At 38.5% G+C, this 14,511-nt stretch overlaps 1 protein-coding gene across 3 annotated transcripts in view; it reads right to left on the bottom strand.

Moving 5' to 3' along the window:
* LOC137040002 (CD48 antigen-like) overlaps positions 1-12,333 on the bottom strand; it is a 207,867-nt gene extending 195,534 nt beyond the window's left edge. For all 3 annotated transcript variants that reach the window (XR_010897797.1, XM_067415402.1, XM_067415403.1), the window contains exons 1-2: positions 12,231-12,333; positions 9,408-9,740 (exon numbers count right to left, since the gene is read on the bottom strand). Coding sequence is in view for 2 of the 3 variants with exons in the window: in XM_067415402.1 (XP_067271503.1) it covers positions 9,408-9,740; positions 12,231-12,279 (382 nt within the window). In the remaining variant the exon portion in view is untranslated. The remainder of the gene's footprint in view (positions 1-9,407; positions 9,741-12,230) is intronic.
* Positions 12,334-14,511: the final 2,178 nt, after the last annotated feature.

The raw sequence follows: 14,511 nt of genomic DNA, 5'->3' as shown, positions 1-14,511 counted from the left end.
GTGCCCTAGAATGAAAAATTGAATTAACCTTGCCATGGTGAAATAATAATAGTTCAGTACATGGACATCACATACAGTGAGTCTCAAACACCGTTGCCTCCTTCTTATGTAAATCACGTGAATCCAAATCACCACGGAAAAAAAAGTGCTTCTCAACATAAACCCAACCGTGACGCAAGCGTTGGGGATCATTTATATGCACACCCCTGACATTTGCATCTGTCCAAACATGTTCATTGTCAGGTGGAACTGACGGGAACTTGGACTGCAGATAAACAAACTTCTCTCATGGACACACTTCATGTTTAGGCTGTCAATGTCAATGTCAGCTTTATTTATATAACACCATTCAAACAACACACGTTGATTTGGTTTGTTGGTTTGTTGGTTTGTTCGGCCCATTTCAAGCAAGCTTCGCTCAGCGTCTTAAACTAAAGAAAGTGGCAATTACAGCTGTATTCCTGCAAGCAGTAAGTAGAGATTTATCCACTTATTGACTGTTTAATGCTGCAGTCCGTAGTTTTTCCTCTTTGTCGCCATCTCTGTTGGAAAACTGCAATTGAGTTAGCAACTTTACGTGAGACGTGCCTCGGTCGGCACAGCGCAGAGGAATCCGATGTTTTGAGGAGAATGTGCAGCTGTCAGGAGAAGGGCTGTCAGTCACCGCGCGCCGGTGTGGATACTGTCATTCACAATTACAGACTTTACTGTTTGAAAGTATGACTGACATAAGAATGTCATCTGAACAAGTAAGTAGCTAACATCCACTTTTGTTTTGACCAAGTAAGGATAAAAAAGCATTGCAATAGGCCATTGAAATGTCTTACCTGTCCAGCAGAATAAAAGCTGAAAAACCCTTCAAAACACAGATTTCATGCCACCTTTAATTATCCTTGTTTTCGCATCGCCCGGGTGAAGTCTCTTTTTTTCACTCCAAAGTCCAAAGACTTTTGCATTTTACAACGGATGAATCTCCAGTTGTCACTGGTGACTGTCGTTTGAACCTTTTTGGATCTGCCATCAAATTGATACGTTTAATTATATCAAATGGTGTGAGAAAAGGCTATTTCCACTTCCCACATCTTCACATGCGATATAGCCTGCTAACCGGGACTCCTTCTTTATGTGACGTAATGACGCAAACATGCTTGAATTTCCCGGGGAAATCCACCAGTACCACTGGAACTAAAAACATTACAAGCTTACTGCTGTAAATCGAGCTACGATAAGCAGATAGTTTTGAACACTGGCTGGTTATGTTCTTGCTCAAAAATTTATTTTGGATAATTTTTAACCTAAAAATATTACAGACTGCAGCTTTAAACAATTTCTGATTAAATTGAAACTTTCTTAGAGAGACAGCATCGTCTAAATAACGCAAGATGCGAGTACAGTAACAATAGGAAACACCAAGTACCATACCAAACTTAATAGTGTGTCTAATGACAAAGGGTAATATTTAGTATTAAAAAATACAACCGTAGATACTTTGCTTACAGATCGTTCACGCGATCCTTCTAGCAAACGTCACCTTTTCCACCATATAAGTTTAAGCGATAGTCATTTGACAAGGCGATTCATTTTGTAAAAATATAAGTTATATATTTATATTTTTGAGAACTGAAGTATGGTGTTTCCTATGATGTTTTTGCCTATTTGTATTTCAGATTAGGCTACATCGCAGTCACTGCGTAACGTTAGCCTGCATTGTGACTAACGTTATATAAACATGCAATATCATGACGAAAAAAGACAAGTCTAAAATGTAGACTAAATGACACTTTAAGCAGAACATCTCAAATGGAGATTGATAAAATGCAACTTACTTGTTTATTGGTGTTTTCAGTTCACCCGCGCGAAAGAGAGCTCGTGCATATATATGCCAGATTGGACACTGGATATTCTATGGTCTTTTTCACAGAAAAACTCTGTTTGGGGGATTTAATTACTGAAATCTGGCAACTGCATCAACGCAAGCTTTTTCTCATGCTCCGGTGAACTGAAAACACCAATAAACAAGTAAGCTGCATTTTATCAATCTCCAGTTGAGATGTTCTGCTTAAAGTTTCATTTAGTCGGTCTCTGTTCTGTCAGGAAGGTCGGGACTCACGAACCGCTTTACTGAACTGCTGTGAGCTGCTGAAATAACCCAATCAGAGCAGAGCTCAACTTTAATATTCATGACTCTTCCAAATAAGGCAAAAACAGAGCATTACATCCTAGGGACAATTTATAGGGTTGTAAATGGACCTGTAAAACTGTATCTGGACAATTTCTGCCCTTAAATAAGCCACATACCCTCTATGTAGATATCAGAGAACAATTTAACATATTGGTTCAAATCATTCTAGGGCACCTTTCAATAAACTCAAAGTTTTGAGGCAACCAGGTAACTTTTTTTCTAAATAATTTTTTACAGTGTAATATAACAAATTTATATCCTTACAGAGGAGGCATACTTTAAAGGAGTACTTCAGAACTGGGAAGATGACTCTGTATTTAAACTGGGTTATTAATGTAGTAGAAATGTGAAATTATTTTTGAATTTGGTGCTTTCTAGACTGAGAAAAGACAGAAAATGTATTTTTGTCTCATGGGGATGAAAGACTACAATTCCCAGAATGCTATGCTGCCCTACGAGGCCTCTCGCAAAGCCACCACTACTGGATTACTGAATCACTGATCACTTTCCCACCGCGACCGTGTTCATCTTCATAAAATCCTGTGTTTAATATGTGATTTAGCCGCTGAGGGAGTCTCACAGCCCAAAACGCTGCAGGAGTCAGATATATTGACAGTCATGGATGAGCTCGTGATGAGAGCTGAGGTAAACGCGTCCGCGGCATAGATTTACAGCGCATGTTCAGTCTGGCGCTTTTCAGTTCATGCCTTTGAAAGCTTAACTTTCATAGGAATTAGTTTGAGAAGTTGAAAGACTTACTTTGCTCTGCTGGCTGCACCGGTTAAACATAAATGCCTGAGGCTGCAGCAGCGAGCTGAGCTGTGAGTGTGATCTCCATCCCCCATGCACGGGTTGAAAACATGCGGAAATGGCTCCCTCTGCTGGCTGTAGTCTTTAGCCTCTGGCCAACAATTCCTCCAATGGCGCAAATTGACGATATTTGCGTCATTCAGAAATAAAATGCATAAATATCTTGTCTCAAGGGGATATGAGGGAGGAAAGCACAATCTTTGGAATATACCTCCAGGGTTTCTACTGATACAAAGCCATATGCTAATCACTAAAATAACCCTTTAAATGTATTGAAATTACTAAGGAATCTTTGAGTAAACTTCCAGTATCATGTGCAGTGTTGTGCAAGTTACTTCCAAACTGTAATATATTATAGATTACTTATTACTGCTATTTAAAAGTAATTCATTACATTACAATATTACTGTCTCAGAATTGTAATGCGTTACATTACTCCTGTATTACTTTTGAGTTACTTTCACCAAAATACACTTAACATTCTAAAATGTAGGAAGAGAGCATTTTACATCCAGTAGAAGGCGATATGATGAAGCATAAGGACATGGGCCATCCAGGCTAACAATAGAGAATTGGCAAAAAAATGTGAATGCTCAAGACAATGCAAGAAATCATGACGATCCAACTCTGTTATAAGTATTATTTTAGAGGTAAAGTGATTATCTGGCAATATCTGGGAATAGCTTCTGTTCATAGACACAACAGAACTGTGTAAACTCTAAGATATGACAATATGCGCATTTGTTCTTTTCTTATTGTTGCGACATAGTTGCGAGATAGTTATTTCGGGTTTAGAAAAAGGTTGTATTTGACTGCATTTGCATTTGACTAGCCTACGTTCTTGTCCTTATCTTTGATAAACTAAGCAATGCGCATCCATCTCGCGAATGTACAGTAGAGATGTGATGGTGGGGACATTTTCCCACCGGTTAATCAAAGTGTGATGACATCACCGCTAGCCTATCTGGGCTTTTAAATCACTAGTCTATTTAACCGAAAGGAACATGCGCACTCCGCTTGGGCATTAATAACGGGAGCGGATGCAAAGCGAGTGCTTTCAAGAATTCCTATACAAGTTAAGCTTCCATATGAACTGAAAACGCGCCAGTGCGCGCACACCGTGAATGACAGCTCGTTAGTAAATGCGCGCTCTGTGCGGCCAAGCAGGTTTTTAGTTTCGGTTTAAAATTAGCCTATTATTCTTAATGAAATGCACAACACAATGACAAACCCCCTTTAATAGGCGCTTTTACATTTTACTTTGAAACCAAATCTTCCGCGATCATCTGGCAGCGCAAGATCACACTTTCGGATCATGCAGCAGACACCTTCCGTTTTTATTTGAACAGTCTGTTCTCTAACTGAACTAAATGACTGTATTACTATAAAAAATCTAAACGACGTTGTCACGGTGTGCATTAGGCCTATAGTTTGGCTCTACAGTGCGCGCCTTGTCTGGTCCGTTCTTCGAAGCGCTCGCCGTTGTGCTATTCTTTGAAACGACAGAGCCTTTAAACCTTCTTTAGCCACTTTTCCACTGGCCAGCGCGAGCACAGAGACTGAAATCATGCCTGCGGTACTTCTGTAAAATCCGCAATAAACACGTACGCCTTCACTGGACTATGTCACACCATATCCAAATGTACACCAGCAAGAGGGAGATGAATTGAAGTACTGAATTGAAGGAAAATGAAGTAAATCACTATACAAAAATATATCAGAAGCTGTCATTTAGTATTTAATTACTAACCTGGACACCACACGCGGCTATTAAATGACCACGAACAGGTAATAACTTGCATTTTTCATGCGTTAATGTATCGCGCGTTTTTTCCTTTTCCGTTTTATTGTATTTTTTGGGGGGTGGGGGTAACGCAAGCGTTACTGGAAATGTACAGAGTAAAATATTACTGAAAATTGATTAGTAATGCCTTACACTACTGCGTTACAGCAAAAAGTAATAAGTTACTGTAATGTATTACTTTTGTAATGCGTTACTCCCAACACTGATCATGTGAGTATCTCATTGCCGGGCCAAGGGTCCTGGTTTTCAGTAATCAAAATATGGTCACCCTAATTTTGTGCTAGCTATGAGAGGGAGCAATTCACCTCTACTCCACATTAATTTGTTGGTATATTACGATTAGAAATTAGACTGCACAGAAATGGAAACTTAACTACAGGTAGCCCTAATACACATTAAGGGTGCTTTCACACCAGCACTTTTGGTGCGCACCCTGGTTCGAATGACGTCAGAGTTCGGTTCGTTTGGATGATGTGAACGCGGTCTTCCGAACTCAGGTGCGCACCTGCTAACCGTACCAGAGTCCGCTTAAAGAGGTGGTCTGGGGTTCGTTTCTTGTGAACTCCGGTACGGTTCACTGCTGATGTGAACGCAATCGTAAATCGCGGAAGTAAAAATTTGTGTTTTGTGTGCATTTCTCTCATTTACCTGACGAGCGTGACTGACACTGCAAACAGAGCTGTAGATCTCATCTCTGCTTGTCTTCAGCGTCCTTTAGAGCATTTGCAGTGCATTCGCGGCAGATAGGCCCAAGTGCCATAACGTACAGAAGCTTTGGTAACAACCAATGATTCAAAAACAAAAATTTTAAAATGACGGGAGCAAAGCTGTGCATTTCGCCACCGCTGCTTTGATGACGCAAACGAACCCCGGTTCGGACCCAAAAAAATATAATATGAACACAGTCCAGGGGGAGGGGGGAGCAATCGAACTTTGGTTCGTTCCAGGCAATCGAACCAAGTGTGAAAGCACCCTAAATCTAGTCACGCAATCCTGATGTTAACATTTACAATTTGAAAACAAAGTATAATATGCACTGTTTGATGTGATATGATAAGCAATCGTTAGATGATATCGCGATTTATTGCAATGCTTTTTTCCCCTTAGTTGGTCAGAACAAAAGTAGATGTTAGCTACTTACTTGTTCAGATGCCATTCTTATATTGGTCATACTTTCAGGTGTGGTGACTGACATTCACACATTCTCCTCAAAACATTGAATTCTTTCGCGCTGTGCCATGCTGAGGCACAACTCACGTAAGCTTAATAATTCCACGAATGACTGCAATTGCCAACAGAGATGGCAACAAAGAGGAAAAACTATGGACTGCAGCTTTAAAGGATTCATGAACTGGCTTTTACATTTTTTTATACTTTTGTCTGAGGTCAACTAATGATGTTTGTGTGGTTTTTACATTCATAAACATCATAAGTAATAGGCTATTTTCTACACTGGTTTTGAGGCTGTCTTCTGAACACTGGGTTCTGATGGGCGTGACGCTGTGAGACTTGGAGGTAAACGCCCACGGCTAGGATTGGATAAGATTTGCATATTTAATGAGCTTCAGCTCCCTTCACATGAGGAAGGGATTGTTTTGAAAGCGGCAACCGGAAGAATTCTCTGACGGGGCTCAGTCTCAAAGCGTATTTATTAAACAAACACAATGATTTCTCTCATCCACCCACGATTGATTTATTTTTGTAATCCCTAAAGAAGGGATTCTTCAGCTTTTGACAGCATGTATGCTCTGTTAGACAGTGATGCCAGTTACTCTAATCTGACTACTTTTTTCCAGTAACGAGTAATCTAACGCGTTACTATTTCCAAACCAGTAATCAGATTAAAGTAACTTATCCAAGTCACTGTGAGTTACTATTTTAGTCATTTTCCTTAGTAAAAACCGACAGCTTATCAAAATTCTCAGCCCGAGTCCGGCTGGAGCCCGTGTTTTTTATTTATTTATTTTATTTTTTACATTGTTGCAGCCATTAAAATAGTTCAGTTTTGTTTTTAATGTCAAAGTAGTTATTTTTCGTTTCGTTTCTTTATTGTTCAGAAAAATGTTCAGAGCAATTTTTTGTTTGTTAAATTAAAGTTTATATAGGCAAGACAATTCAAGAGTTGGTTTGAGAGACTAAATTGATTAAACATGCGGTTAACTCACTGGGTCGTCACCTTAAAAAAATTAAACTTATTTAACAAACAAAAATTGCTCTAAACATTTTTCTAAATGAACTTAATAAAGAAACGAGACGAAATATAACTACTTTGACATCAAAAACAAAGTAGGCTAGTTATTATACCACCACAAAGGCATTTTTGACGAGCTGAGGCAGGCTGATATACTGCTCGCAACGGCGCTCAAAAAACGAAACGGGCTACACAATCTAAAAAATAAATGAAAAAAAGAACATGCAGGTTGTCTTACAGCCAACCTTACACTTCAGGAAAATTAATATAAATCCGATCTTCAATTCCCGCGGTATATGCTCATTTAACAGAGTTCACATCAAAGCAAAAGATTCCAGCATTTTATTCAGCAGCTCATTTCAAATTCAAAGATCGCAATATGAGAGAGAGTGACCTAAGCACTGGTAAGATCATTAGTCTCATTCATTTATATGAAAGATGATTGTGTTTTGTGTGACTTATTTAAAAGTTTCATTTACGGCCATTTGCGTTGGCTTGCTTTGCTCATTTGCAGCGATGTTGCAGTAGCACCGTCATATCTATCTGACTACAACATAACACGCTCTCACAAATTTATCTTTTAATTATTTACCAGGAGTAAAATTTACACATGTGGTTTAAACAACCAGCTACATTTACATTTGTCCGGTTTCGTCTGAAATGCTTTTATACACCTTCTGAATTGGTTTGTTTGAGTGATCGGAATGAAATACATCTCGAAAGACTCTCGGAAGGCATTTAGGCCTACTCCTGGTCATTTCGCAATCAGAGAGATACTGGTCAGAGAAAATGAATGAAGGAACCAGTTGTAAAAAGGCCATAACTCTAGCAGCTGCACTGAAGAAACGCGGACTCTTTAACCCTGCTGTGCGAGCCATATCTTGACAGTGGCGTAAGCTATCATGGTCTCATGTTGTTTCCACCAGCACATCTCATTGTTCATTTTAATTATTAAAATAAATATAAAACGAAGGAGAAGCTTAAAAAAAGGGGCGTAAAAAAGTCGGGGCCGTCAGGCTCGGGCATAAATGCAATAAAGTGTGTTGCCAAAAACGGTTGTCATTTCTATTTTGAGGCGGCAGCGGTGTTGTCGGCAACTGCTGAATGTAACTAATAAAGTAACTTGTAATCTAACTTAGTTACTTTTAAAATCAAGTAATCTGTAAAGTAACTAAGTTACTTTTTAAAGGATTAATCAGTAATCAGTAATCAGATTACTTTTTCAAAGTAACTGTGGCAACACTGCTGTTAGACACGTCACGCACACACAATCAATACAATCTGTAGCAATGTAATACTATAACATATATGTTTTACTCACATAAGTGTGTTGCACAATTCCTGTTGGATCCAATATAGAAGGCACAGCATTGTGTTTTAATCTCAATATGTCTGCAAATCCAGTGTCGACCTGTGTCTTGTTAACAAATGATTATCTTGCTATCTTCGGCGTGTTTATTGCTCGGTAAAGCGATCAGGTTAGCTCCACAAGTCGGTGGGTGGGGCTACAGAAGCAGCGACACATAGAGGCAGTGTTGTACACTTCTAATACATCATTGATTTGAGAGCCTCGTTTTCTGGGCCTGGTGTCTATGGCTTGCGTCTTGGCTTTTGTATCCTTTTTGTAATGTTTTAGCCTGGTCGGCATTCACTGCCATTATATGAAGGAGCGCATGCAGGACGTTTTATTTATATATCTGCTTTTGAGGTCCGATAAAGATAGATGGACATAAGGCATTGGAACAACAGCAGGGTGAGTAAAAGATTACAAATTTTCATTTCAGCGTGAACTATCCATTTAATTAATCCTGTTAAATTATTAAAATAAATGTCCTGATTTTCCTGTTATTGACTCTCATCTCATAAGCTGCTTTGTGTGGCATGTATTATTTAAAGTGCAAAACTTTAAATCCTAAAAACTCCTGAATTATACAGTGCGTTTTTAATTTATTAAGCCTAACTCTGTACTCTAAATCTTACTGAAATGTGAAAATGACCATAATAAACTAGATATTTGCATTTCCTAAAGGAAATGTGAGTGTCTGTACAAAGAAGAAAACTGTTACAGTGCTATGACATGATTGCCAAGTAAATTAATTTAAATCTTTAAAATAAGATGTATTAAACTGATTAATACTGTCATTAAAGTACATCCCACTGCTCAAGACATAAATCATTTCTGTAAAGCTACTTTGAGAAGATATTGTGACAACCACAAATAAGTTAGAAATATGAAATGGTGTAATGAATTAATTAAATAATTGAACTTTTAGTTTGTGGAAAGATGCCTTGGCACCACCAGCTTGGGATTGTGAACCCAGAATTAGTTTTATATTTTCACGTATTTGCATTTGTTCTTGTAAAATAAGTTTTATTTATAAAGAGTAGAGAGAATAAGCACACCTGTGATTGTGACTCACCATAAACCGTAAGATTGAATCTGTATATGGTTTGTGTTCTGCCCTTGATGATTACTGTATATTCTCCAGAGTCTTCAGTTCTGGTGTGTGTGATGGTCAGAGATCCAGTCTGATTATCCAGCTTCAGTCTGCCTCTGAATCTCCCGTCAAGAACATCATCATATGTGGAGAACTTTTTAGATTCTTCTTCAATCTCCGCTATTTTAGTTGTTTTCAACCCAAAAGTCCATGTTATCAGATGCCTTTTCTGTATTTCAGTAATATTAGACTGCAGAGTGACTGACTCTCCCTCCATCACTGACAGCATCTTCACTGGATCTGTGTTAGCACACACTGGATAACAGAGACAGTTTCTCAGTCACACATTGAGGTTCTTATTGAAGTCAAATAAATCTTACATTTTAAGCTTGTAGGTTTGAAATGATCACATATCTTTTAGGCTTTGGCATTAAAGTGAGACTCTGTGAAGAGAGATCTTTTTATTTTTTATTTTTTATTGGAATATTTGAGTTGATTTTAGTTAAGTTCAGCTCAGGCCAAAATAAAGCAGCAGGAAGCCATTACAGGGCTAAACAGGACAGTGACAGATCTTTGAGTACATTTAAAGGGATAGTTCACCCAAAAATTAAAATTAGCCCATGATTTACTCACCCTCTTGTCATCCTAGCTGTATGTGACATACTTCTTTCAGACGAATCAGAGTTATTCAAAACATATCCTGGATAATCCAAGCTTTATAATGGCAGAGAATGGCAGACCAAAATTTGAAGCCCCCAAAAAGTGTATCTATCCATTATAAAAGTGCTCCACCCTAGCCTGACAAGCCAGACCCACATCAAGATGTTTGGTCTGGAAACTCACCATTGACAGCTCAATCTGAGGGGCGGGATAAACGGTTGTCTTTCAAACTCCCTCTGCATGCGATAGGATAGCGCTACACCAACCAGAGCAATGAAGGTGAAGCAGAGCTCACTGATAGATTAAACATTCGCCGTATCCGGTCAGCAAAACTACGAACACATCTTCCCTTTTTAAGAATGACTTCAGTGCCGTTCTTTGTTCTTTTCTCAGAGAAAAGCTTAACTCCAAGTCTTCCAGAGTCACGGTCAGAGCTGATTCGAAAGACCGCCGTTCGCCAGTTTCTGTGTTTACTAGAAGCACGCAAACACAACTCGGCCGTCGTCATTATGGCCCCGCCCACCGACCCTATACACGATGTGATTGGCCCAGCAAGAGTTAGGCGTTTACAGCTCAGAAGGGTATTGAGAGTTGCTAGACGACACTCGCGGCAGATTAGATTTGCTGCCGCTAGGGTGCGTCTAGATTTCTAGGCTAACTCCACCTGGCTCCGGGGGTTAATAAAGGACTTCTGAAAAAAATCCATGAGTTTGAGTAAGAAAAATATGCAAGTTTATAAAGTAAAATATCTATCTTCACCAGACAGCCTTCACTTTTCAACTTACAAGAAAAGCGTAACTGGCTGATGACGTCAGACGTAGCGTAAGCGTTTTGAACTGCGAGAGATGTCACACTTTCTGCACAAGTTGAATATGGAAGCAAGATATTTTACACTATAATGTGTTAAATATGGATATTTTTCTAACTTATTTATTCACTTCAGAAGGCCTTTGTGCTTCAAATTGTGGGCTGCCATTCACTGCCATTAAAGCTTGGAAGAGCCAGGACATTTTTTATATAACTCTGATTGTATTCCTCTGAAAGAAGAATGTCATACACACCTAGGATGATTTGAGAAAGAGTAAATAATGGGGTAATTTTCATTTTTGGGTGAGCTATCCCTTTAACTCAACATCAGCATCTCTGGTGATGACTTTAGATCGCAAGTTGAATTATTGACAATAAAACTTTTGACCATTAGGCTAGGCCAGGACATCATGACAACGACATACATATAAGGCATTGAAAAAAGATATCCTCATCATCAGTCAACACTGTTTGTTGAACCAAAACACAATTTCACCTTTTTCATGTTCACAAGGGGCAACTAATTATTTCCTCAACAGAATGATTTATTACAGAGGTTTTCAAACTTGGGTCCAGGGATCCTCAGAGGTCCTCCAGAAGGTTTTAAAGGGGTTTCAGAGGATAAAAAGAAAAGGCAAACATGGTTCAAGTCTACCGAACATTCTAACGGTTTAATTTCTAAACCTTTCCAGATTGGTATGTCTGCTTTGTATCTTTCTAGTTAGTTTTTCTCACTATAGTCCCCTTTATCTCACTCACTGGGAATGTAAGGCAGTATTATTAATGTGGCACGTTAGCTACTTATACATTTATTGTAAAATTTGCTTATTCAAATAATTTTTTATTGAAGATGTTCTTTAGGTTTATACATCCACCATTAGTATAGCCAATTTAAGTTTGGAAACAATGGTATATTTATAATGTCACACTTACTATTTATCTAACAGTTTAAATGTTTGTTTATACATAAAAATGTATAGATGGATTTTAGGAAGGGGGTCCCTTATAAAAGGTTCATCGTATTTGGAAGTCCTTGGCATCATACATTTTGAAAACTCCTGATCTATTATATTGGTATTTATAATGATCAGTTATTTCAATAGCAAACAGAGACACTCGTTTCAAAGCATCTCTAGGGGAGCTGAATGCCCTTTCTGGTTTGAAATTCTGATGAGACATAAGCTTTATTTATACTTTCAGATGGAAACAGCCGACGGTCATTTAGTACAGTAAAACTTCAGATTTCATCATTTGAGATGCCAAAAGAAAGCTAAAACACTGAGATCAGACACAGTGATATCTTTCACAACCGAAACTATAAAAATGTTTCAAACTTACCAACCAGGCGGCAAAAGCACAAACAGCAAAAAACAACGAAGCAAAACATTTTCTTCAGCAGTTTAGAAAAGGAGAAATCCTGTTGTGAGTCTACTGAGATGAAAACGGCTCTAGACTGAGTCAGTATGTGTGTGTTGGGGGTTGTTCTTCAGTACTGGCAAGTTTTTTTTTCTTTTTTAACCACAGTCTCTTTCGTTGGGCTGTGTCATCACATTAATGATATCTCACACTATATGAACTATATCTATAGTTCAAAAACAAATACTGCAGCTTATCTGCTAGTTTCCAAACAAAACATATTGCAAGGAAATTTCCAGCCAAAGAAAGGGAACTTTGAATGGGAAACTCATTTACTTCTAAATTTCAGCATAAACTGGTAAAATCTTTACAAATGAACAGTCACAAATTAAACCAAAACAATGTTTGTTTTCATGAGTTCATTGAACACATTGTGTAAATGTTTACAGTGGGGGAAAAAGTAGAATGACTTAAAGGGATAGTTTACCCAAAATGAAAATTATCCCACCCTCAAGTCATCCTAGGTGTATATGACATTCTTCTTTCAGATTAATAAAAGTTGAGTTATATAAAAAATGTCCTGGCTCTTCCAAGCTTTATAATGGTAGTGAATGTTGTCTCGATTTTGACGTCCATAAAAGTGCATCTATCATCATATAACTGCTCCCCACGGGGGTTCAATAAAGGCCTTCCGAATCGATGAATTTGTGTAAGAAAAATATCCATATTTAAAACTTTATAGACTAAAATAACTAACTTCCAGGGGTCAGTGGTACGCAAGTCGACTTACAGCGGAAGAGTAACCCTTGACCCTTGAAGCATGCATATTAATGAATGCAGAAGCACAGACGATAGAGCAAAACAAAACACCGGTCATGAATTAGAGTGTAAAATGAGAATTTTTACAGCGAAATGGTGGAGGATTTTGATATAAGAGAAGAGGAGCTTGAGTTTGTTGCCCAGTCCACGAGAGACAGCAAAGCTTGAGATGCTCCTGTACATCAGGTCAGGGGTCACTCTTTTAGTGCAAGTAGACTTGTGTAATACTGACAGCCGAAAGCTAGTCATATAAAGTTTTAAATATGGATATTTTTCTTACACAAATGCACAACTTTGCTTAAGAGGGCCTTTATTAACCTACCGGAGCCGTGTGGAGCAGTTATATGATGGATAGATGCACTTTTATGGACTTCAAAAATGACCCAACATTCACTGACATTATAAAGCTTGGAAGAGCCAGGATATATTTAGTATAACTCAGGTTGTATTTGTCTGAAAGAAGAATGTCATATACACCTAAGATGACTTGAGGGAGAGTAAATCATGGGGTCATTTTCATTTTTGGGTGAACTAACCCATTAAAAGCTAATTGGATCAGAAATCCGCTAACTATGAGTCCAAATGTAACCCGTCCTACTCGACCCGCTCCAAGCGGGATTCGAACCAGCATGGGAGGCAGCACTGTAACTGCAGTCACTAGTGAAAGTCGCTAGAACGCCTCTTGAGATCAGGCGAATGAGGTTTGCACACACATCTTACTGGCCAATATGTTACACAAACAATGAGTTCAGTTTCCCACCACAACAAGTTTGTTGATTTGAATCAAGCTGCATAATTGTATATATATATATTTATTTTTTATTTCTAAAAGTTGCTCTAAGCCTTGATGTTGATCAGTCCACTGCTGTGTCTAATGAGAAAGTTCAGCACTGCTGCTGCTCTTTTGATGAAATAGCGGCGAAGAATCTTCAGATAAAGTGATTGAAAGACTTCATCTCTGAAAGAAAATGGTGCAACATTCCTCCGGACCACAATGTTGCAAATACAGGAAACATTTGCAGGAAGTTACTGCAGCCATAGCAGGAACAACCATTTACAAAATCATGCTCTGAAAATGCATCTTTTTTTATGCGTTTGTCTATTGTGTGTTTGATTGTTGACTGTTATTAATTAGATCAGTCTAATAGCTCTTTAGTATTTTAAAGGGATAGTTCACCCAAAAATGTAAATTGTCATTAGGGGGGGGGGGGGGGGGGGGGTCTGAACACTGTTAAAGACTTGGATTCCCATCCTAAACATAGACAAAGTTTCTAAAACTAATGTTGGACGTTTGATGGAGTATTTCTGTGTTAAAAATACTCCTTCCGGTTTCTCACAAGTTTCGGAGAGTTTTTTTTGAGTATGGCTCGGCTTGACGTTTATAGAGCGGACGGTCCTTGTATGGGCCGTACGGGATCTTCTCCCGGTAGGGTGCACGCGCGCG

This window comes from Pseudorasbora parva, chromosome 14 (genome assembly GCF_024679245.1).
Source record: "Pseudorasbora parva isolate DD20220531a chromosome 14, ASM2467924v1, whole genome shotgun sequence".
NCBI classification, from domain to species: Eukaryota; Metazoa; Chordata; class Actinopteri; order Cypriniformes; family Gobionidae; genus Pseudorasbora; species Pseudorasbora parva.
This window is presented reverse-complemented; position numbering and strand designations above follow the sequence as displayed.